At 40.0% G+C, this 23983-nt stretch overlaps 1 protein-coding gene across 1 annotated transcript in view; it reads left to right on the top strand.

Annotated features, from left to right (window-relative positions):
* Positions 1–23781, top strand: part of LOC147708012 (N-acetylglucosamine transporter UNC93A-like) — a 324953-nt gene extending 301172 nt beyond the window's left edge. The window contains exons 8-9 of the mRNA XM_086926826.1: positions 15670–15801; positions 22689–23781. Of these exons, the coding sequence (XP_086782952.1) occupies positions 15670–15801; positions 22689–22921 (365 nt within the window). The 3' untranslated portion in view covers positions 22922–23781. The remainder of the gene's footprint in view (positions 1–15669; positions 15802–22688) is intronic.
* The last annotated feature ends 202 nt before the right edge of the window (positions 23782–23983 follow it).

Genomic DNA, 23983 nt, shown 5'->3' with positions numbered 1-23983 from the left:
GGGCCGTTTATACATATCCCTTTACACAGGTAAAGCTGTATGTTTTTTATTAACCTCATGCGCGCTAGCGGAATTCCGCTCCTGCGCTGAGATTTTTTAAAACGCATGTTACGTGACGAGCTGGGCTCGTCAACAGCGTGCGAGGCGGCAACGCCATGACGAGCCCAGCTCGTCATCAGCGTGGAAGGGGTTAACATGCATGCTTCATAACAAAGGAGGGTAATTGTTCAAGTAAGCCTCCATCCACGGTAGCTGAGAAGATGGCCAGAGGAGATGTTTGAGCTTAACTATTAACTGCTAGAGAGGCAGTGTGAAAATGGTGGAGGCACACTAATGTTTTTGGAAGCTAATGTATACAAGAAGGTACACATGGAGGTAGTATTTTTCAGGCTAATGCAAAGCCATATGAAGAGATGCATAAGATCATAATGTAACGCATTTTTTTAATAGTAGACATGTGTGTTTTCTGGCAAAATAATGTAGAACTTTGTAAATTCACAAAATGTAGGTTTTTACTTTAATTCAGTTTCTAATGTAGCATTTCCTATTGATCCGTTCAGGACTGGTGATAGTAATTCCAGTCCTCTTTAGATAAGCTGTATGTGATCCCCACAAGCAACATTCTTTATAATGCTTGACTAGGACTCCTTATAGCATTGAGTATACTACAATACTTCCAAGACCTCTCAGATCTAGGCACCATCATGCTCCAGAAGCAGGCCCTGCTACAGGATATTAACTCCCCACAGTAACCAAGTTTCCAGTCACACTGGACATAATTCCACAGTATTGGAAGGGGTCCAAGAATGTCTATATTGAGGTAGAAGTTATGTCGACAAGCCTAATATTTTGCTCCCGAAAGCAAGGTGCAGAATATTTCTTTTACTCTCCTTTCCTGCCTACACATGGCAAGCAGTTCTTCATAACAGATTCTAAAGTCTCTATAGTAGGTTGCCTCCCAGATCATCGATTAGCATTATTTATTACAAAAGGAACTGCAACATTGTCCTTAGTAGGTTTCTTTTATTAACCTTGATATACTTTCAGAAAAAAGTATTTTTATCAGTGAAGATATCTTTCAATAATCCCCGCTTCAGATTATATTACAGACCCGCAAAATTAATAAACATTGCTACACTAGGACTCCTTTCATTTCTTTGTATTAAAAAAAATGTTAAATTGTGAAAAAGCACAGACAAACATTTACATATATACAAACAAGTCATTATGTTGACATTTAATCTAAACATGTGAACAAGTAATAAACTCACAAAAAAAGGGGGACAAGTAAACCACAGTTTGCTGTGACAAAGTACATAAACTTAAATTACATATTCGCTAGTGACTGACATCTTGTAGTGCAAAAACATAATGTATGACACATCTGTGACTTGTATCATTATTGCTTCATGATAGCACAAAGTACAAACATTGCTTTTAAAAACATTATTGTGTGTCCTTTTTATTGTATACTGGGACCTAATAGCATTAAGACCTCTTATGCTTTCGAGTATTGGTGTTATTTAGTGGACCTGGTAAGGTCAGTGATTTTAATAGATAGTTTAAAGTAGTGCCCTTCTTTGCGCTTACTACTCTATGCCTGATGTGCACAGGCTAATGGTTCAACTGGTCTCTTGACCTTAGAGTAATATACACCGACGCGTTTGGATCTTCATGTGTGGACCTCAGCGGTGTTTTGGTGGAAGGTCATCTTCAGGGCCAAGTCTTCTTACTATGGCAACATTTATTCTTATTAAAGTTGACCCTTGCTACTGGTTTTGAGGCTAGCTCCTTCCTGGAGAGAATCTTCCATGTTATGCTTAGGAGGGATAAACACCTTTTCTTTTCTTATTCTTGCCTTGCAAGTATTCAGGTGAACTCCTGGGATGGCCATTTTCTTAGTTTCTCCTGACGACACGCTTTCATTGCAGATTCTAGCATACCATAGTAGTGCACTAACAAATTCCAATTGTATTCCATGCCTTATGTACTTGCAGTGTGATGCCTACCCTTACCTATGACACTTGTCTTATGGTTGTGGAAATCGCATATCCCACTTTCTAATGAATCCAAGATGGTGAAGCCCTCTCTTGCAAGACTAGAGGTCTGCTGAACCTTGAACCCAGTTGCTAATTCAAACTCTTTGCATAACAAGGGACCTGATTTAGATCTCGGCAGACGGGTTGCTCTGTCACAATGGTGATGGATATTCTGTCCTCTGAAATATAAATCCCATAGGATAGAATGGGATTTATATTCCGTGGGCGGGATATCTGTCACTGTTGTGACAGAGCAATCTGCCCACCAAGATCTAAATCAGGCCCAAATAGATTCCTCATCTCCTTCCTAACAGGAAAGAGAGCGGCCAGCCTCAGAGTACAGCAGCCCAGAGTCTGGGGACAGGGCAGCATTCTAAGTGAATCTACCTGAGAGTTCCAGGCAAGGCGACAACATCTCATCTACGTTGATTTTCTATTAAAATGACAATCCACCATAGAGGGGAAATGATTTATCCCTAAGTGTCATTTGCTGCATTAAAATTAATATAATGAACTTCTTAAATTGGTTTGACAAATTAACATAATTTAAATCTGATTTGGAATTCTGGGGTTTGGCCCAAAACTCATAGTCAATCAATCAACCAATCAATCAGGGGTTTGTAAAGCTTGGCTTCTCGCCCATATGGGTCACAAGGCGCTATGAGGTTTTGGGGGGGTTCCTGGTCCATCTGGGCGTGGGGGTTCAGTCTATGAGCCCAGTCTTGAAATCCTTTCTGAATTGGGTCAGCGACGATGAAGGCCTGAGGTGGAGGGGCAGGATGTTCCAGGTCTTAGCAGCGAGGTAGGAGAAGGGTCTTCCTCCAGTTCATACGTGTCACTAGGCCTTAGAATTACTCATAGGCCTAAAATAATTTAATACAGCTAAAAGTTGAGGAAATGGGCTGTCAGCTTTCTGTGTGACACATAAATATGAGACAAGACACATTTATCTGTGGAGGAAATGTATTTGTTGGTACATAGTGGCTAACTATGTGTGTATCTGGTATCCTGGCTGTTAGTGTTAGTTCTGATGGCACACTAATCTAGTGTATGTGCAGAGGCCAAGGCTTGTTGTCCCATATAATGTGAGGTTCAGGAACTGTCCTGTTACTAGGAGAGGTGCAACAAGTGTGTGATTACAGTGAACTGAGAATTACTGTTCCGCTCTTGGGTTTAGTACATAATGCAGTGGTGATAATATACCATGATTTGTGATCTCATATAATTGGCAAGACCCTTTTTTGTGTCTGGGAGAGTGTAGGCTAGCTACTAGCTCTCTTGTGTAAAGTTTCACTATTATGTGAGAACCCAGAATCTTGCACTGACATTCTGTATATGTTGAAATCAGCTTCCCTACACAGTAGAAGCTTATTGTCTACATTCCTGTATCTGGAAGGTGGAGATCCAGACACTGAAGTGAGGAAGATGGAGACAGGATTACCTTTAGAAATTCTATAGAGACTTTGTTATCAAGTAGCTCCTTAACTCGTAGGCAAGATGCCTTGAGAAAGCCTCGGCTTATGGGCCACAGGGGGTGAAACAGGTGTTGGCTGAGCCTCATAAAAGATTTTCTTGTTGTTATCATCTATGACCCTAAATAAACTCTGAGAAGTCAAGAGTTACTAACCTCTTTTTTTGACTGTCTGAAATTAATACGAAGACACAAAACGTGGATTTTACCGAACTCTTGTAAATACCACTACTTGTCCTGTTACTTTACGACTATACATTTAGTTTAACCTGTTACAACAGTGACCTAAGTCAGTGGTTTCTAACATAGATCCAGAAGGGTGAGATATACATACCAACTTTTCATCATAGCTACTGGCTATTACATACATTTCATTTACATTCTTCTTTATGTAAATGTACCTAATGGTTATAATTTGACAATTTGCCAATGATACAATCTCCACCGACCTTCATTGAGCTCCCCATCTTAAATGACGGTGTGAATCAATATGCATTCTGTCAGTGTGCTTTAATGTGTGAATGGGGGGCAGATTTACATACTTAATGATACTAGCAGGGATGACCAAGACTATTATGGCCTATGTAAAGTTTATCTACAGCCAGATCTTTCTGCTTACATTTTCATTCAATTAAAGATAAACCTTTTGAAGGCATTGGTAATTTAAATATATACCATTGAAAAATAGTTGGCTGCTCACTTCTAGTAAAGTTCAGCACCTAGCTTTACATGAGAATTATCGTAATTCTGACATATTTTACACGTCTTCATATCACAGCTCAAACTTATTGCAGTGATTCCACATCTAAGCTTCATTAAAACATTAATGAGGAATTATTGTGCCACTTACTGCCCGTAGGGGCGGCAGATCATCCTGACATTCTTAAATTCCCAGTTTTCACATTATGGTTCCACAGTATCTAATATTTATGTACATACGCCTCTCCTCACCCAAGAAGCTCCAATTCCTAGGACTCAAAAATATAGCTTATTTAGTATGTGGATCTAACATCTCTGCATGCCTCTTACTTCTAGTCCATGCGACCATACTGAAACAGTCATGAAAATTCTTATTTCGAGGAATTTACTGCATACAACAGTAGAGACCATCTACTTTACACTCACATCTGTGTATGCCTATGAACTTAAACACGAATAATGTTAATTACATTTCGCATTGACTACTTTGGGACCATCATTCTCCAAGCAACATGTCCTTCGGTAAGATGTCTTGCCTTTTAATAAAAGAATGCTGTAGTTTGTTCTCTAGAATATTCACAGCTGGAAGAGAACAGCTTCAGTTTGTTCATATAAAAATTGGGCTTCTCCTATTTTCTTATGTGATCTGACAGATCATGGACACAGCTGTCATAGGAGCACATCAGCAGCCTGAAGGAGGGAGAATAAATGGTGTGGTGATGAAAACAGGAATGTTTTTGATATCATTTGAGAGGAGATAGCTGAGGGCCCTAACAAATATAGCAATGAACTAAACATATAGCACCCCTGGAGCCATATTAACCCCTTCGCTGCGGCGGCTATTCCGCTGCAGTGCTATGGAGGCGGGGGGGGCCGCGCGGCGCACCCATGCTGGTGACGGAATCGCTCCATCACCAGCCGTGGTCGCGCTGTGCTCATGACGGAGCGGTTCCGTCACAGCCCCGCCCGCTCAATGGAACGCTAAGCGCAGGCGCGGAATCCGCGCCGCGCAGGCGTGCCGAGCGGGCCGTGACGGAACCGCTCCGTCATCAGCACAGCGCGACCGTGGCTGATGACGGAGTGGTTCCGTCACCAGCAGGGAGGGGTTAAACAAAGTGGTCTATGGTGCACCAGGCCTGTGCACTTGTTGTTTTCAACCACATAGCACTTTGGTATTACAGAAGGTGCTGCAGATATGTGTGATCCTTTGTGTAAAATGTATCAGGCAGGAGCATTTCCTCATCGGCATGTGGTGTGGCCCCTTGCAAATGATGAAACCCTATGCTATTGCACCCACAATGTATTACCATGTATTACAGAGGGGGGTCCAAGGATAAAGAAACTGTCAGGAGATGCACTGATTGTGCGCCATATAGAATGCGGTCCACAGCCAGTGTGCCTTTCTGTAGGCACTTTTTGGGAGGAATTCACAGGGGTCCCAGGGACCCACAGGCATGCCCCTGCAGGCAGGTGGAGTTATTGAACTTGCCTGAAGAGGGGATCCCTGCCTCACCTTCAGCCTGTGGCTAATCTGCCTCAAGTTAAAGATGGAGGTGCATTTTCAAGCGGTAGCTCTGTCTGTCACTAGTGCGCTCTCCTCAGTGCAGGCACAAACTGCCACAGAGTTCACACTTGTGTTGAGGACAGCACATTATTTAGAGTAATTGGTCATGCTGTCCTGGTTGTTGCTGGGTGCACAGAGTTAACAAGCTGTGACCTAAACTGAGACAGTGAGTCTGATGTATAAATCAAATCACAGGCCTTTGTTAACATCATATTAAAGGATGTTTCAGTCTGGGGTGGGAAAAGGGAAGAAGAGCTAAAAGCAAAATACAGCAAACCTGCTGACATCACACTAGAGGGTGAGGCGCAGGAGAAGGAAGCTGAAACGAGAAAATAGACTAAGTGTTTAGCACACCAAGGTTTCTGCTAACAACATGTTAGTGGAGGTTTCAACTATGGTTGGAAAAGAGAAGAAGGACTAAATGCAAACAACAGCAGGGCTACTGGCAGTGAAGAGACGCCTCCTGTTGCAACCGGTATGAATGCAAGCTGGGGAGTCGGCAAGGTTGTGGGGCCCCTGGGCCTCCTCCCCCTCCCCAACGAGATCCCTGCTGTGGGATGACCTGGTTGGGCAGCCCACTTAATTTTTTTTTTTAAGTTGATGATGCCAGCTCCTGCAGGAAAATGGTGGGGGCGTAGAGGCCCTCAGGCTCCCCCCGCAACTCCCAACAAACATAATTGTCTGGGGTGACCCAGATACATTTTAACAAATTGCCACAGTGACCCTTGGACTCCCCCTTCAGCCCACAAAGAAAATAACAGCAGAGGGTGCCCTGCGTGGAACCGGGACACAGAGAAACATAAAAAATGGAAACAATGTTAATAAATGAGTGGCCAGAGCAGCCTCTTTATTATGCATTGCTCCTCCCAATGAGCACCCCATAATACCCAAGGCATTTTCACATAACATAATTTTAGTGGTGACCCAGGAAGAGAAAGGAGCACCACCAAACCTTTTTAAAATTAAGTCTCCTGGGTCAGTCAGATAAAACATTATTTATGCAGCTAATAAAGGCCATAAAAGCACAAGGATAAAAGTAAATGTACCAAGAGAAGTTGTTATAACAAGTCATCTAAAAGCCATAAATGCGTGACATGTACCATTTGCACAAATACATTTTCCTAAAACCGTATTTACAGAAGATAAAATAAAGATATGAGTCATTAAAAACAAAATACTATGGGCTAGATGTCTCAAGATACACTTTTGCGATTCTCAAATAGCGATTTTTAAGGAATCGCTATTTGAGAATTGCAAAATGGTATGTATGTAGAAATTCGCTATTTTTTTGCGATTTCTTAAAATTCCTTAATTGCGATTAGCAAATTGCTAATCGCAATTAAGGAATGATTTCCCATTCATTTCTATGGGCCAGGAGGCCCATAGGAATGAATGTGAAATTATTCTCAATTTGCGATTCGCAATTTGCTATTCGAAAATTGAGAATAATTTCAAGGGTGCAAAGGTGTCCAAAGGACACCCTGTTGCACCCCCGAAATAAGCATGGGTGCACATGAGGTGCACATACATGCATCACATGGCACTTTGAAAAATGCAAAAATTGGCATTTTTTAAGACATTCGCAAATTACCACCAACTTGAAGTTGCTGGTAATTTGCGATTCCTTAGGGACAGCTAGCAATTTTGTTTGCATCATACATTGCATTTAAGGAATTGCACATTTTGCGATTCCTTAAATGCAATCGCAAAATAAGGAATTGCAAATTTGCGATTCCTTATTTTGCACTGAAATTTGCTACATACATACCATTTTGCTCAAATGAGTTCGCAAACGTCGAAATTCTGCAAATTTCGGAGTTTGTGAACCCATTTGAGCTTCATACATCTAGCCCTAGGACCATTAAACATATACATTTTTCTAGGTAAAGTGCGTATACATTTCATCAGATAGAGTGCAAATTCAGCTAAACAAAAGGGGTCTTTCTCCTAATCCTTAGAGCAACTGAGAAGAAGTTAGCAACTTCAAGGCAAATCCATAGGTGAGGACAGCATCTGCAAGTATAATAAAGCTGGCCTTGCCTGGGCAAAATGACATGAGCTCAATAGCAGAAGAATTCGTTTTTTCCGCAGGGAAACATAAAAAAAAGTAAAGTGCAAAGTTTCTTGGTCAGAGAAGTTGTCGCATGGACATGGACTTGAATCCCCAGGCTTCTGAAAGCCTTTTGCAAAGTCGAGTAACCAACTGATAAGATTCAATCTGAATCTGGTTAGCAAAAAGCAGTGGTCTCCTGGGTCATTAAATCCATGATCCCAGGGAGGTTACTATAGTTTTTCAAAACACTTTTAACTAGAGCTCTGTGCTCTTCAGCTAGCGAGCAAGGCATCCTGGTAGTGGGTTTTACAGCTGCATGTTGTAGGTTACAAAATATTTTAAAAGAAACGTAAATACATGTTGGTTTTCTTTTTCAGTAAAACTTTTTCTAAATTACTTTACTTTAAAAATACACTAAAATCCACTTAAAAACATAGGTTAAAGTAACAGATATAGTTAGTTATGGTAAAAATATCTTACTTTACATACAAAAGTTCTTAGTAATTCACTGGAAAAACAAAGCTTAGAGGGGCAGTTATCTGGTGAAATTGTCAGTTAAAATATGTCATTTTAAATAAGCAAAACCCCTGAAATTCACCAGTTATAGTTATCTCAAGTAACTATAACTTAATGCGTAAAGTAATTATATCTTGAATATTTTTGACTAAATGGGAAGGATTTAGGGAGGCGTAATGTGGGGTTAAGAGAGTGCTAGGAGGAATTTAGTGAGGACATGCACCCACTCAGGAATCAGCATGCCCATTTCTATTCACAAACTATATTTCTAAAGTTACTGCATCTAAAAAGGAGTCAAATCATTCGTAAATGGATCACAGATCTGGCCAACCAATTAGTAGCAACATAACACTTGGGACACTCCGACCTTTCCAAGAAATTCACGCCATATGTACCTTCTAGATCTCTTCGCTCGAGTGCCAAACATCTTCTTGTGGTGCTTCAAGTGAAAACAGCTAGATTAGGAGGAAGAACTCTCTCCCATCTTGGCCCTCGATACTGGAATGAGCTTCCCATAATCTTGAGACAATGTATTGAGCACCAACAATTTTTGGAAGATGCTCAAGACCTCTCTTTTCTATGCCTGATTTTGGTGTAACTGCAACACACCCTCACGGCCCATTCTAAGCACAGAGATAATAATAATAGTGGTGCCTCCTCACGTCAAGAACATAGTCGTGATGTGGGCAACAACCCCCTCGCTACAAGGGAGGAGCGCAGGGATATTTTTGTAGGAGAGGATGGTCCTAAAACCCTACATGAGCGTGATGTGTTTGAAGTGAAGTGAAGTGCTGTGGTGAGTGGTGATTAAAACTGCCTACAGGCTTAGCTAAGGCGAACTTATTCTACTACCCTGTGACAGGAATAAAAACAAATAGCGTGTGATGTAGCTGCAGACATTAGAGACAGCTGTATCTGAAAGCGAGCAACATGTTTCGGCCTATAGACCTCTGAAAGTGTTGCAGCCTTGTTCAGGATCAGTGAAAGGCTACTGCAAAAAAGTGAAAATGTGGAACAACAATGTGATTAAAAACAATAGACATGGGATATGGGATACTACACCAGTTGTCTTGATTCGTTGATGGAACCTGCAACTGTCAGGGAATATACCGCATCTGTCCTGGGCTTTGAGCAAAAGGTACGTATGCCGAACATTCGCTCTCTGTATGCAGAGTGCTCCAGCATGTATGTCCAGCGGACAGAAACTTAAATGCATGTTGTTGTTTTTTTAAATAAAACTTTCTTTTTTTATTACTTTACTTCAAAAATCCACTAAAATCCACTTAAAAACTTAGGTTAAAATGACAGGTATAGTTAGTTATGGTAAAAAAATCTTACTTTACATAAAAAAATACTTAGAGGGGTAGTTATAGTTAGGTGAAATTGTCAGTTAAAACATGCCATTTTAAATAAGCAAAACCTCTGAAATTCACCAGTTATAGTTATCTCAAGTAACCTATGCCCTAAAGTAATTATAACTCAAATATTTATGACTAAATGGGAAGGATTTAGGGAGGAGTAGGGTGGGGTTAAGAGAGTGCTAGGAGGAGTTTAGGGAGGACATGCACCCACTCAGGAATCAGTATGCCCATTTCTATTCACAAACTATATTTCTAAAGTTACTGCATCTAAAAAGGAGTCAAATCATTCGTAAATGGATCACAGCTCAGATCTGGCCAACCAATTAGTAGCAACATAACACTTGGGACACTCCTACCTTTCCAAGAAATTCACGCCATATGTACCTTCTAGATCTCTTCGCTCGAGTACGAAACATCTTCTTGTGGTGCTTCAAGTGAAAAAAGCTAGATTAGGAGGAAGAGCTCTCTCCCATCTTGGCCCCCGATACTGGAATGAGCTTCCCATGATCTTGAGACAATGTATTGAGCACCAACAATTTAGGAATATGCTCAAGACCACTCTTTTCTATGTCTGATTTTGGTGTAACTGCAACACACCCTCACAGCCCATTCTAAGCACAGAGATACTCCTTCGGGGATCGATTCAAGCGCTATATAAGAAATAAATAATAATAATAATAGTGGTGCCTCCTCACGTCAAGAACCTAGTCGTGATGTGGGCAACAACCCCCTCGCTACAAGGGAGGAGCGCAGGGATATTTTTGTAGGAGAGGATGGTCCTAAAACCCTACATGAGCGTGATGTGTTTGAAGTGAAGTGAAGTGCTGTGGTGAGTGGTGATTAAAACTGCCTACAGGCTTAGCTAAGGCGAACTTATTCTACTACCCTGTGACAGGATTAAAAACAAATAGCGTGTGATGTAGCTGCAGACATTCGAGACAGCTGTATCTGAAAGCGAGCAACATGTTTCGGCCTATAGACCTCTGAAAGTGTTGCAGCCTTGTTCAGGATCAGTCAAAAGCTACTGCAAAAAAGTGAAAATGTGGAACAACAATGTGATTAAAAACAATAGACATTGGATATGGGATACTACACCAGTTGTCTTGATTCGTCGATGGAACCTGCAACTGTCAGGGAATATACCGCATCTGTCCTGGGCTTTGAGCAAAAGGTACGTATGCCGAACATTCCCTCTCTGTATGCAGAGTGCTCCAGCATGTACGTCCAGCGGACAGAAACTTAAATGCATGTTGTTGTTTTTTTAAGTAAAACTTTCTTTTTTTATTACTTTACTTTAAAAATCCACTAAAATCCACTTAAAAACTTAGGTTAAAATGACAGGTATAGTTAGTTATGGTAAGAAAATCTTACTTTACATAAAAAAATACTTAGAGGGGTAGTTATGGTTAGGTGAAATTGTCAGTTAAAACATGCCATTTTAAATAAGCAAAACCTCTGAAATTCACCAGTTATAGTTATCTCAAGTAACCTATGCCCTAAAGTAATTATAACTCAAATATTTATGACTAAATGGGAAGGATTTAGGGAGGAGTAGGGTGGGGTTAAGAGAGTGCTAGGAGGAGTTTAGGGAGGACATGCACCCACTCAGGAATCAGTATGCCCATTTCTATTCACAAACTATATTTCTAAAGTTACTGCATCTAAAAAGGAGTCAAATCATTCATAAATGGATCACAGCTCAGATCTGGCCAACCAATTAGTAGCAACATAACACTTGGGACACTCCTACCTTTCCAAGAAATTCACGCCATATGTACCTTCTAGATCTCTTCGCTCGAGTGCGAAACATCTTCTGGTGGTGCTTCAAGTGAAAAAAGCTAGATTAGGAGGAAGAGCTCTCTCCCATCTTGGCCCCCGATACTGGAATGAGCTTCCCATGATCTTGAGACAATGTATTGAGCACCAACAATTTAGGAAGATGCTCAAGACCACTCTTTTCTATGTCTGATTTTGGTATAACTGCAACACACCCTCACAGCCCATTCTAAGCACAGAGATACTCTTTCGGGGATCGATTCAAGCGCTATATAATAAATAAATAATAATAATAATAGTGGTGCCTCCTCACGTCAAGAACCTAGTTGTGATGTGGGCAACAACCCCCTCGCTACAAGGGATGAGCGCAGGGATATTTTTGTAGGAGAGGATGGTCCTAAAACCCTACATGAGCGTGATGTGTTTGAAGTGAAGTGAAGTGCTGTGGTGAGTGGTGATTAAAACTGCCTACAGGCTTAGCTAAGGCGAACTTATTCTACTACCCTGTGACAGGATTAAAAACAAATAGCGTGTGATGTAGCTGCAGACATTCGAGACAGATGTATCTGAAAGCGAGCAACATGTTTCGGCCTATAGACCTCTGAAAGTGTTGCAGCCTTGTTCAGGATCAGTCAAAAGCTACTGCAAAAAAGTGAAAATGTGGAACAACAATGTGATTAAAAACAATAGACATGGGATATGGGATACTACACCAGTTGTCTTGATTCGTCGATGGAACCTGCAACTGTCAGGGAATATACCGCATCTGTCCTGGGCTTTGAGCAAAAGGTACGTATGCCGAACATTCCCTCTCTGTATGCAGAGTGCTCCAGCATGTACGTCCAGCGGACAGAAACTTAAATGCATGTTGTTGTTTTTTAAGTAAAACTTAATTTTTTTTATTACTTTACTTTAAAAATCCACTAAAATCCACTTAAAGACTTAGGTTAAAGTGACAGGTATAGTTAGTTATGGTAAAAATATCTTACTTTACATTAAAAAATCCTTAGAGGGGTAGTTATAGTTAGGTGAAATTGTCAGTTAAAACATGCTATTTTAAATAAGCAAAACCCGTGAAATTCACCAGTTATAGTTATCTCAAGTAACCTATGCCCTAAAGTAATTATAACTCAAATATTTATGACTAAATGGGAAGGATTTAGGGAGGAGTAGGGTGGGGTTAAGAGAGTGCTAGGAGGAGTTTAGGGAGGACATGCACCCACTCATGAATCAGTATGCCCATTTCTATTCACAAACTATATTTCTAAAGTTACTGCATCTAAAAAGGAGTCAAATCATTCGTAAATGGATCACAGCTCAGATCTGGCCAACCAATTAGTCGCAACATAACACTTGGGACACTCCTACCTTTCCAAGAAATTCACGCCATATGTACCTTCTAGATCTCTTCGCTCGAGTGCCAAACATCTTCTTGTGGTGCTTCAAGTGAAAAAAAGCTAGATTAGGAGGAAGAGCTCTCTCCCATCTTGGCCCCCGATACTGGAATGAGCTTGCCATGATTTTGAGACAATGTATTGAGCACCAACAATTTAGGAAGATGTTCAAGACCACTCTTTTCTATGCCTGATTTTGGTGTGACTGCAACACACCCTCACAGCCCATTCTAAGCACAGAGATACCCCTTCGGGGATCGATTCAAGCGCTATATAAGAAATAAATAATAATAATAATAGTGGTGCCTTCTCACGTCAAGAACCTAGTCGTGATGTGGGCAACAACCCCCTCTCTACAAGGGAGGAGCGCACGGATATTTTTGTAGGAGATGATGGTCCTAAATCCCTACATGAGCGCGATGTGTTTGAAGTGAAGTGAAGTGCTGTGGTGAGTGGTGATTAAAACTGCCTACAGGCTTAGCTAAGGCGAACTTATTCTACTACCCTGTGACAGGATTAAAAACAAATAGCGTGTGATGTAGCTGCAGACATTAGAGACAGCTGTATCTGAAAGCGAGCAACATGTTTCAGCCTATAGACCTCTGAAAGTGTTGCAGCCTTCTTCAGGATCAGTCAAAAGCAACTGCAAAAAAGTGAAAATGTGGAACAACAATGTGATTAAAAACAATAGACTTGGGATATGGGATACTACACCAGTTGTCTTGATTCGCCGATGGAACCTGCAACTGTCAGGGAATATACTGCATCTGTCCTGGGCTTTGAGCAAAAGGTACGTATGCCGAACACTCGCTCTCTGTATGCAGAGTGCTCCAGCACGTACGTCCAGCGGACAGAAACTTAAATGCATGTTGTTGTTTTTTTTAAGTAAAACTTTCTTTTTTTATTACTTTACTTTAAAAATCCACTAAAATCTACTTAAAAACTTAGGTTAAAGTGACAGGTATAGTTAGCTATGGTAAAAATATCTTACTTTACATTAAAAAAATCCTTAGAGGGGTAGTTATAGATAGGTGAAATTGTCAGTTAAAACATGACATTTTAAATAAGCAAAACCCCTGAAATTCACCAGTTATAGTTATCTCAAGTAACCTATGCCCTAAAGTAATTATAACTCAAATATGTATGACTAAATGGGAAGGAGTTAGGGAGGAGTAGGGTGGGGTTAAGAGAGTGCTAGGAGGAGTTTAGGGAGGGACATGCTCCTACTCACAAAACAGTATGCCCATTTCTATTCACAAACTATATTTCTAAAATGAATGCACCCTAAAAGGACTCAAATCATTCATAAATGGATCACAGCTCAGATCTGGCCAACCAATTAGTAGCAACATTACACTTGGAAATTGGGTCCCACCCCCAAATTCAGGGCTGGAAACATACATGTATATACTTTGTGGTAAGTTTACACTCATAAAATGTGAATAACCAACAATAGTAAATTTACTCCAAAGAGTATATTTACACATGTAGATTTACTCCCATGTACATTTTTCCCCTTGTTATAGTAGCATACCACCCAGGGGATGCCATTTGGTACAAAGTAATCCAACGTAGTACAAAACCCTTGGCGTTACTTTTTTCTGACTACTTCCCATATCAAATAGCGTTTTGTGCCAAGATAGCGCAGCAGCTTGCATTACTTCTTGTGACTTTGCAAAATGTTGACAAATCAGCACCACTGTTTTTTTTCTTTCTATGCAAGTATGCTACTGCTTAGGGGCCTCATTTGTGGGGTTTTGGCACAAGGCAGTGCAGCAAGTTACGTCAAAGTGAAAGGGCAGGAATTCACAATAATTATCCAATACGTTGCATTCCTGTCATTTCCCCATTCACTGGTGCTGTTTCTTCAGCCTAGTCCCAACGCAAGCACCCTTTCACCATGGTACATGGTGCCTGTGTTGTAGGCAAGATTGTTTTTATGCAGGAAGGTACACCGCCCTGCATGAAAACAATCCATGGAGGTGTTTCCTCCATCTATGGAAAAAACGAGGAGACATGAAGATATTTCTCCTTTTTAATGCTGCCCTGAGGAGGTGAAAGATTGTGACGCATTCCCAGGTTTACAAGTCCTTGTAAATCTGGGAATGCATCGAAATCCATGGGAGTTGCGTGGGAACACCCACAGCAATGCCCAAGGAAAGCCTCCTTTGTGCAGAGTAAGGTATCGATTTGCGCTGCATTGTCTTACTCAAGATTTATGAGGCCACTTGTCAGTCAGTTAAATATCTTTATTTCGGTTAATAAAAACCATAAAAGCAATGCAAAATTCATTATTATACATATATGAGGCCACTTAAAGCCAAACAAGATGGCTTTGTGTGGATCATAAAGTTGCCTCAGACACTTGTGTCATGTGTGTACCTCTTTGCGTGGTGTAAACGTGGTGAAAGGCTCTCATAAATATGCCCCTGGGTATTGGTGCACAGGTGTTGAATTTGTTTTGCTGGTTAATGTAAAAAAGGAGCAAAGAGTTTCATGTGTTGGTGACTGATGTGTGCCAGCCTTCACTCTAAAAGTTTGCTCAAGCTGATAATGCACATCTCTTGCTGATTAAACAATATTTTTGATCCACGTCGTACAAAGGGATTTCCTCTTCCTATTTTCAAATCTGAGTTATCTTTATTCACTAGAATCTGAATGCCGTAAGCTATGCAATTAATTGATATATTTTATTTTTTCTTACTAAGTAGATATGAAATTTAAAGTTTCTAAGACCATAACACAGATCATTGAACACTAATCCTACATGTGTTATGATTACTTTCTCCGAAACAGCCGCAGTTACAAGCGCTTCATGTATAATTGCCCTACTACTGTGGAGACCTCACCCTGATCAGTTTGCGGTCTTTTTTGTCTTCCCTGCTTTCTGGAGCATGGCTGATGCCGTCTGCCTGACACTGCTGAATGGTAAGAAATGTTCATGAGATCGATTGGGCCTGCATACTGATTCTTGTTGGTCTATTGTTCTACTTAATGTACGTGAGACTTTGTGCGTTCCACTTTCTCCCAGTGTCTCAACTGAATCACCTGTAATTGTTTTGCCCTCAGAAATTAATTTGTTGTGAGCTGTAATAGAGATTTCTTTTCCTCGCTTTGAGAGTTACACATATAAAGGGGGTGATCTGAGATCCTGAACTCAGCAGGGCTAGAGGTTTGCATGAATGGCTTCGTCTGGTGTCCCGGAATGGAACTTGAAATTTAACATGAGGTGAGAGTGGCTGTAATGCAAGATAAGTGATAACATTCACACTCCCCGTACTGTTCCCATGGTATGTCGTAGTTTACCCAATGGTCCGTGGGAAGATATTACCATTGACATTGTTGGTCCACTCAATGGAGAACATCTCACTCCCTATCTTATTGTCCTAATTGATCTCTATTCTAGATGGGTTGAGGTTTCATCCGTTTTGGATGTTACATCCCGTTGTGTGATTTCCTTTTAACAGGATGTATTTAAGAAATAAGGATTTCCAAAAACACTCTTATCTGACAATGGTCCCCAGTTCTGTTCTGGTCTAATGTCTGATTTCCTACAATCCTGTGGTATTGTGCAAAGAAATGTGCAGTTTATCATCTTGAAACAAATTCAACAGTTGAAAGGTTCAACAGGGTCATATAAGAGAACATTCAACTCTCTAGTGTAAATTCTTTGAATTGGAAGGAAGAATTGCAAAAATGTATCTTAGCTCATCACTTCTCTACTCACAACTCTACCCGCAAATCGCCATTTGAATTGTTCAAAGGCAGAGCTCCCAATACTAGCTTATGTCCTAGTTGGATGACTTGGGGAAAAGGTGTTAAAGACAATAGTATTGGTGCTTGGAGACTAAGGGAAGAAAAACTTCAACTCAAAAACAAGTTAAAATATGATGAACGGAAAAAAGTTAAGAAAGTTGTTGTAAAGGTAGGTAATGTTGTACGGGTAAAAGCTCCTGTAGGTGCTTTATCTTGGTCTAAATAGGCTGCTAACATGCGTGTCATTAAATGTTTCAACAATGCTGTCAAATTGGAAAATGGCAAGATTTGGTATTTGAACCGAGTTGTCATTCTCAAGAACAATTATCCTATGAATAAGTCTGATAACAATATGTCTGCCGGTACAGGTGTCTCCACCAATCTTTACCCGAGGCATAGTGTTCTTTGCCCAATTACTTGAAAGACTATGTTGTTTAACATTCATGAAGAGTTTGGTTATTATTGTAATTATATCTTTAAGATAGATCACCAAAATAATATCGAGAGACAGAATATCGACCATCAAAAATATCGTTGACAAAATATCGACTGACAAAATATCGAGTTTCTATCTACAAACAGGTAAGTACAAAAATATTGAGTTAAAAATATCGTTTACAAAAATATAGTTTTAAAAAATATCGACTTTACTAAAAACAATGTTAAATTAAATTATTATTAAAAATTAATTACTAAAATATACTTAAAATACTTAAATTAACTTATAATAATTAAATAATTAATGAAAGTAAAAAATAAAATTTAATTCATATTTCTTAAAACATGTATATATAGTAACAAAATATAATTAAATAATAGCCAATATTATTAACGTACAATAACAAAAGTGTAAAAATTACTATTCAGACTCCAAAGAGTGCAAGCATAGGGTAAGCGTTGGATAGCGTAGGGGTTAAAATTACTATTCCCACTCCAGTGGGTGCAACAGTAGGGAAAGCGTTGGATAGCGTAGGGGTAAAAACTTACTATTCCCACTCCAAAGAGTGCAACAGTAGGGAAAGCGTTGGATAGCGTAGGGGTTAAAATTACTATTCCCACTCCAAAGAGTGCAACAATAGGGAAAGCGTTGGATAGCGTAGGTGTTAAAATTACTATTCCCACTCCAGTGGGTGCAACAGTAGGGAAAGCGTGGATAGCGTAGGGGTTAAAATTACTATTCCCACTCCAGTGGGTGCAACAGTAGGGAAAGTGTTGGATAGCATAGGGGTTAAAATTACTATTCCCACTCCAGTGGGTGCAACAGTAAGGAAAGCGTTGGATAGCGTAGGGGTAAAGATTACTATTCCCACTCCAAAGAGTGCATCAGTAGGGAAAGCGTTGGATAGCGTAGGGGTTAAAATTACTATTCCCACTCCAGTGGGTGCAACAGTAGGGAAAGCGTTTGATAGCGTAGGGGTTAACATTATTATTCCCACTCCAGTGGGTGCAACAGTAGGGAAAGCGTTGGATAGCGTAGGGGTTAAAATTACTATTCCCACTCCAGTGGGTGCAACAGTAGGGAAAGCGTTGGATAGCGTAGGGGTTAAAATTACTATTCCCACTCCAGTGGGTGCAACAGTAGGAAAAACGTTGGATAGCGTAGGGGTTAAAATTACTATTTCCACTCCAGTGGGTGCAACAGTAGGGAAAGTGTTGGATAGCATAGGGGTTAAAATTACTATTCCCACTCCAAAGAGTTCAACAGTAGGGAAAGCTTTGGATAGCGTAGGGGTAAAAATTGCTATTCCCACTCCAGTGGATGCAACAGTAGGGAAATCTTTGGATAGCGTAGTGGTTAAAATTACTATTCCCACTCCAGAGAATACAACATTAGGGAAAGTAAATATTTCATATATTATTCAAAAATATAAAAATGAATATCTATTAATAATTAATGAAAAATAAATAAAAATGTTATCTAATATAATAATTAATATTTCAAATGTACTAATTAACAATAATTATTTAAATTAATCACCTATTAATACAAATTAATTAAACATTAACAATTAATTATTTAATAATTAAAAATTATTTTACAATTATTTCCAAATAAATAAATTGTAATTAATTTTAATTTTTTATTAATATTAATAAATTACTTCCCACCCTATGCCCCTATAAACCCACAACCCGCTACAGAAATTAGTAAAATTTACATAATTACCAATTAATCAATTAATATAAATTAATTAACAATTATAATTAAATTAATTAACAAATATAAATTAATTAACAATTAATTACTAATTACTCTCAATAAATAAATGTACATATTTAATTAATTATAATTAAATTACTTCCCACCCTATTAACCCACAACCCGCTACAGAATTAAATTACGCAATATTTATAAAAACAAAATTCATTAAATAAAATTATTTATAACATAAATACACACTTTTCACACATATTATAACATAAAAATACACTATAAAAAATTATATATTATTTAAATCGATATTTTTAACTATCTATATTATATACTTCGATATTTTAACTATCTATATTTTTAACAGTCGATATTACTTCACTTACCTTAAAAACGATATTTTTGTTATCTATATTCTGTCCTGCGATATTTTGTCCAGTCGATATTAAAAACTCGATATTATGTCCAATCGATATTTTGGACTCGATATTATGTCTGTGCTCCCTTTAAGATCATTCCAATATTATGTGGGTATAAGTTCATGCATAACTTGTAATTTATTTATTCACTTTGAAGTGTATGTTCTTTTTCTTATTGGAAGGGAGATGTGTAGTGTCTTCCTTCACTTCTCTGTCGTATGTAAGTTCCATGGAACTTAGGGGGTCATTAGTATAGCGGGCGGAGTTTGTCTGCCGCCATGCCCCCGGGAAATGAAGAACCGGGTTTTAGAACCCAGCGGCGCCAGGGAAAACGCCCGATGTCTTTGAGTTCCCCTGCCTCGGCAAACAGAGACACAGGACACTTCTTGATGACGTCAAAGACCAAATTTATTGGCTGCAACCAGGAACAGAGGTCTACGAAGCACAACACGGGTGGTTCGCTAAAGACTGCACAAATTCAATGAGCGGGGCATGGTCTTTTATGCCAAAAATCACATTCCAGGCTAGCATCGATTACATACAAACTGACCAATGGGGACATGACATTTCAAAAAGTAGCGCATGACGACAATCCCACTTTCCGTTGTCCAGCCCACCAGAAAAGACCAAGCACATTCCAACTTTCCTGTTCGATCAGGCCGGACAAACCCATCATAAAACCTCAACCAAATCAGTGATTAAGCCATAAAGGAAGGAACAGAAGCAGATGAGAAGCAAGATAGAAGGGTGTGTACATGTACCATAAACTTCGGCAATGTCCTGCTCTTTGATCTTTATCTGGCCAGCTGTTTAACAAGGAACTGGCTCAGAGAGGTCGGCCTCGGGCAAGGGAGTCAGTTCGGCCAGGTCAAACAAGAGTCAGCTAAGGTGTACGTGTCCCAAGGACTCGTTCGGCCGCAGTCATCAGCCTATGTGAGGGCAACCACACAAAATGGCTGCCGTACACAAAATGGAACCCGAGGGTTCAAACGAAATCCCTGAATACGTAGTGTTCTCATTGATCGATTATTGTGGAAACACTCGTACACCCCGCACTCGTAATTTGCGGTCCACTGATACCAAAATAGTCTATATCTGATGACCTTTGTTGAACGGGTTCGGAACCACCGAACCACAGACCCTCAAACTACGGAACAACAGAAACGGGACCACCCGCTGAGGGTATGGCGGTCCCGCACTCCCAATCAGGAAGTACCCGTCACACTGGCGGGCGCATGGCGCATTTGCAAGATTGCGGTGGGCAGTGCTGAAAGCACCGATTGCCGCAATGCCACAAAGTCAGGTTGTGCTTTTCAATGCACAACGTGACAGGCACAGCGCGGTGCTTGCCACGTTGTTCATTAAGATTCATGAGGGTACCATAGGTACCCCCCATGTGCACCCCGTGCCCCCCAGAGTCCCTGGGGGCACGCAACCGGCCCCCAAAAGCAGATTCTGCATGCCTTTCCGGGGCGGAAATACCGCCACTGAAAGGCATGTTCCCACCCACTTTGTAATATGACTGCCAGTGTCTAACAGACACCGCCACCATATTGAACTCTTTTCTGCCTAGTCGACTTGTCGACCGGGCAGAAAAGCGTTCAAGGTCTTTCCGTCCGCCGCGGACCCCCCTGCCATTGTAATATGGCGGGGGTCTTTGCTGCAAGGATGGCGGACGGATCGCCCCCCGGGCCGGCGATGATTACCTCCGGCCCTGCGAGCGATCCGCCCGCCATCCTATTGGGGCCCTCAGAATGTAGAATGCATGTTGTGCCTCACTGTCAGCTGCTCCCTGGTGGCTGATGGATGAGGTGTTTCCAAAAAGCTATCTCATTCGAGCTGTGAACATTGAGGACTTTTCAATACCCCAAATAAACCAGTCAAGCAAACCATATCTTTACCAGGCATTAGGAAAATGTGGTTTAAAAAAACATTTTTGGGCAAGACTGGTGCCACTTCCTATCAGGGAGCTGAGCCTTGCCTGGAAATCACTTAAAAATATCACACATTGCAGACTATGCAACTACAGAAGGGAATTGCTGGCTCACATAAGATTTGGTTGCTGTGGACTAAATTGCCCGTCGCACACTCCTGAGGCCTATTCTTCTACAGCAGGGCACACACTGGGTAATAGAGGCTCAGTAGAGGCTCAAAAGTTCTGATCCTCCCTGGAAACATTCCAAACTTGGAAAAGGTATATACCAAGCCCATCTGCTGTTGAAGGGAAAGCCGTCAGAGGCTCCTGTCCAATGGCCGGCTTTCGCCCTACCCAGGAGCACAGAGCAGTCAAGTGAAAAATTGCCTCTGCCACTGCTACATCAGCCCTAGGGCACTGGACTTTGCACTGGAACACTTTAACCCCTGCACCTGAGAAGGTTTGTGCTTTGAAACACCCTGTGTTGCTGCTCTGAAAAGCTTTTATTCTTTTGTCCACCAGGTCATGAACTAACTGCTCTTAAATAAAAAAAATATTATAATAATAACCCGTTTGCTGCTTTGAGAAGTTTCATTTTTGTAATCATTTATGTAATTAATATATTTCAAATATGTTTTTATATTGGCTATGGTCTTACTTTATGCTATTTTCACATGTTCAATGGTTTCAAGTAATCACACAATAACATATTCATTCATTCATAACATAGCATAACATAACATTCTGCAGTCTGCTCTGGGCATAAGATACATTTCAGTCATTCAAGCAATTTTGGAAGGTTGTCTTGTTCCAGGCTTTCAGCTTGTTAAAGATTTTAGCCAGTTACTGAAACGCCTTCCGGTTCAGGCATGCAGCTGTTCAGTGCCATGATAGTGCTTAGTAATCACCATAAATTGTTTCACTAATTTACACAAGGCTGCAGATTAAATGTATCTACTGAATAGAGCAGTGCGTCTGGCAAAATCCCATCACTCCATTTGTCTCTCCTAGAGATCCAATGAGTTTCCATGACAACGTCCTTTTAGTTTATGTTCCTGACATCACGTATAACTCTTCTAAACAGAAATGTGCCCTAGTACTCTTATCAAAACATTCTATTCCTAAACTATTTCTAAATCAGTAGCAAACCATAACGAATCCACAGGCCTAGCGAAGATTACATATTAAAAATATAAATATGTCAATATATACTGTAACGTGCCACAAACTACCGATATATCATCACAAAGCAAGGCAAACTGATTATAAAAATTATATTTTGTACTTTTTATTAATTATTGAAAGAAATCACTATTTAAAACATAAAATATATTAGCAAACCTTTATGTATATCAACACACTACAGGATATTAGAGGCATCAGTGAAGAGTCAGTATACAACATCTTTGGAGCTTTAGATTTATCTGTGCTACATCGATATCAGTTATTATTAGCTCTGAGGATGTAGTAAAGGTTCCCCATTTCACTTATCAGATGTATTCACCTATTTATTATGATGCCTTTTATAGAGTGATCCTTTTAACTTTGTACATTTGTTGTCATATTTCCACAGCTCTGTATGGAGTTTTATTTGATGAGCACAAGGAGGCTGCCTTTTCTAACTTTCGTCTCTGGGATTCATTAGGATACGCCATTTCCTTTGGATACAGCGCAGCCCTGTGCGTCTATGTGAAGCTTTACATAGTGCTGTCATTTCTGGTGCTTGGAATGCCTCTATATGGAATTGTTGAATACATCGAACGCAGGAAGCGACCTGTAACAGCTACAGAGATGCAAGAAAAATAAAGTCTCCTGGTTATCAAAAATACAAGCATCCCAACATACCAATACCTATACAAGCAGGGATGAATAAATGGACAACAAAAATAAAAAATAAAGCTGTTCAGAAAGACAAGAGGCTAGCATTATGCATACATCTTGTTGTCTCTCCTTCTGACCAGCATGCCTAAAAGCCTCCAAAACAGACCTTCAAAAACATCACAATGTAATTTAGAACTTTCTGTCACATAAATACTCCATATCCTCCCTCTCTTCCTCTTTTGTTTCATGCTTCTAGGCAAAGAAGTATATAGAACTTTGCTTAGGGCCCAATTCACAGAACTAATTTAAGACAAAATCCTAAACTTACTACCATTTTGGTATTCACAGAAGGCACTTACTCGTTTTGGTATTCACAAAAGGCACTTACTCATTTCGGTTGTCACAGAAGTTAGGACTCCTAACTTTAGGACTCCTAAATGCCTTCTGTGAATACCGAAAGTCTTAAAGTTAGGAATTTTCTCAGTTTAGGAGTAGTAAAGTTAGGACTCCTAGCTTCTGTGAATACCGAAATGAGTAAGTGCCTTCTGTGAATACCAAAATGAGTAAGTGCCTTCTTTGAATACCAAAATGGTAGTAGGTTTAGGATTTTGTCTTACGTTAGTTCTGTGAATCAGGCCCTTAGGGTCTTTTAGTGGTTCATTATATCATATAGGTTTGATGTCTGTATGAGGTTAACTTTACGTAATTTAGGGTGTGTTTTGGGAAGAAGATTGTCTTTATTGGCGAATTTTTATTTGAATAAATATCTTTATTTGTGTGTTAAACAAGATTAATTGCTATGTAAGCTGATGTTATTTGAAGTAATAAACGATTTATTAATTTTCGCATTGGTTTCCTAGCGTGTCAGTGTGGTAATAAGTGTTTTTTCATGTACTCATACATTTTGTATGAGTTTTTGCCTTGTGCTGAGATGTGAGTCTGCTCAAGCGCACAGATCAGTTGATCGTCCTTCAGAAGCGCGAGGGAGTTTGGCTGTTCTCAGTGTGCATAGTGTTCTCCATGTGCATGAGGATGTGATTGCAGGCG

The sequence above is a fragment of the Lissotriton vulgaris genome, chromosome 6, assembly GCF_964263255.1.
Source record: "Lissotriton vulgaris chromosome 6, aLisVul1.2, whole genome shotgun sequence".
NCBI lineage: Eukaryota > Metazoa > Chordata > Amphibia > Caudata > Salamandridae > Lissotriton > Lissotriton vulgaris.
The sequence above is the reverse complement of the archived record's forward strand: the minus strand, read 5'-3'. Positions and strand labels throughout refer to the sequence as shown.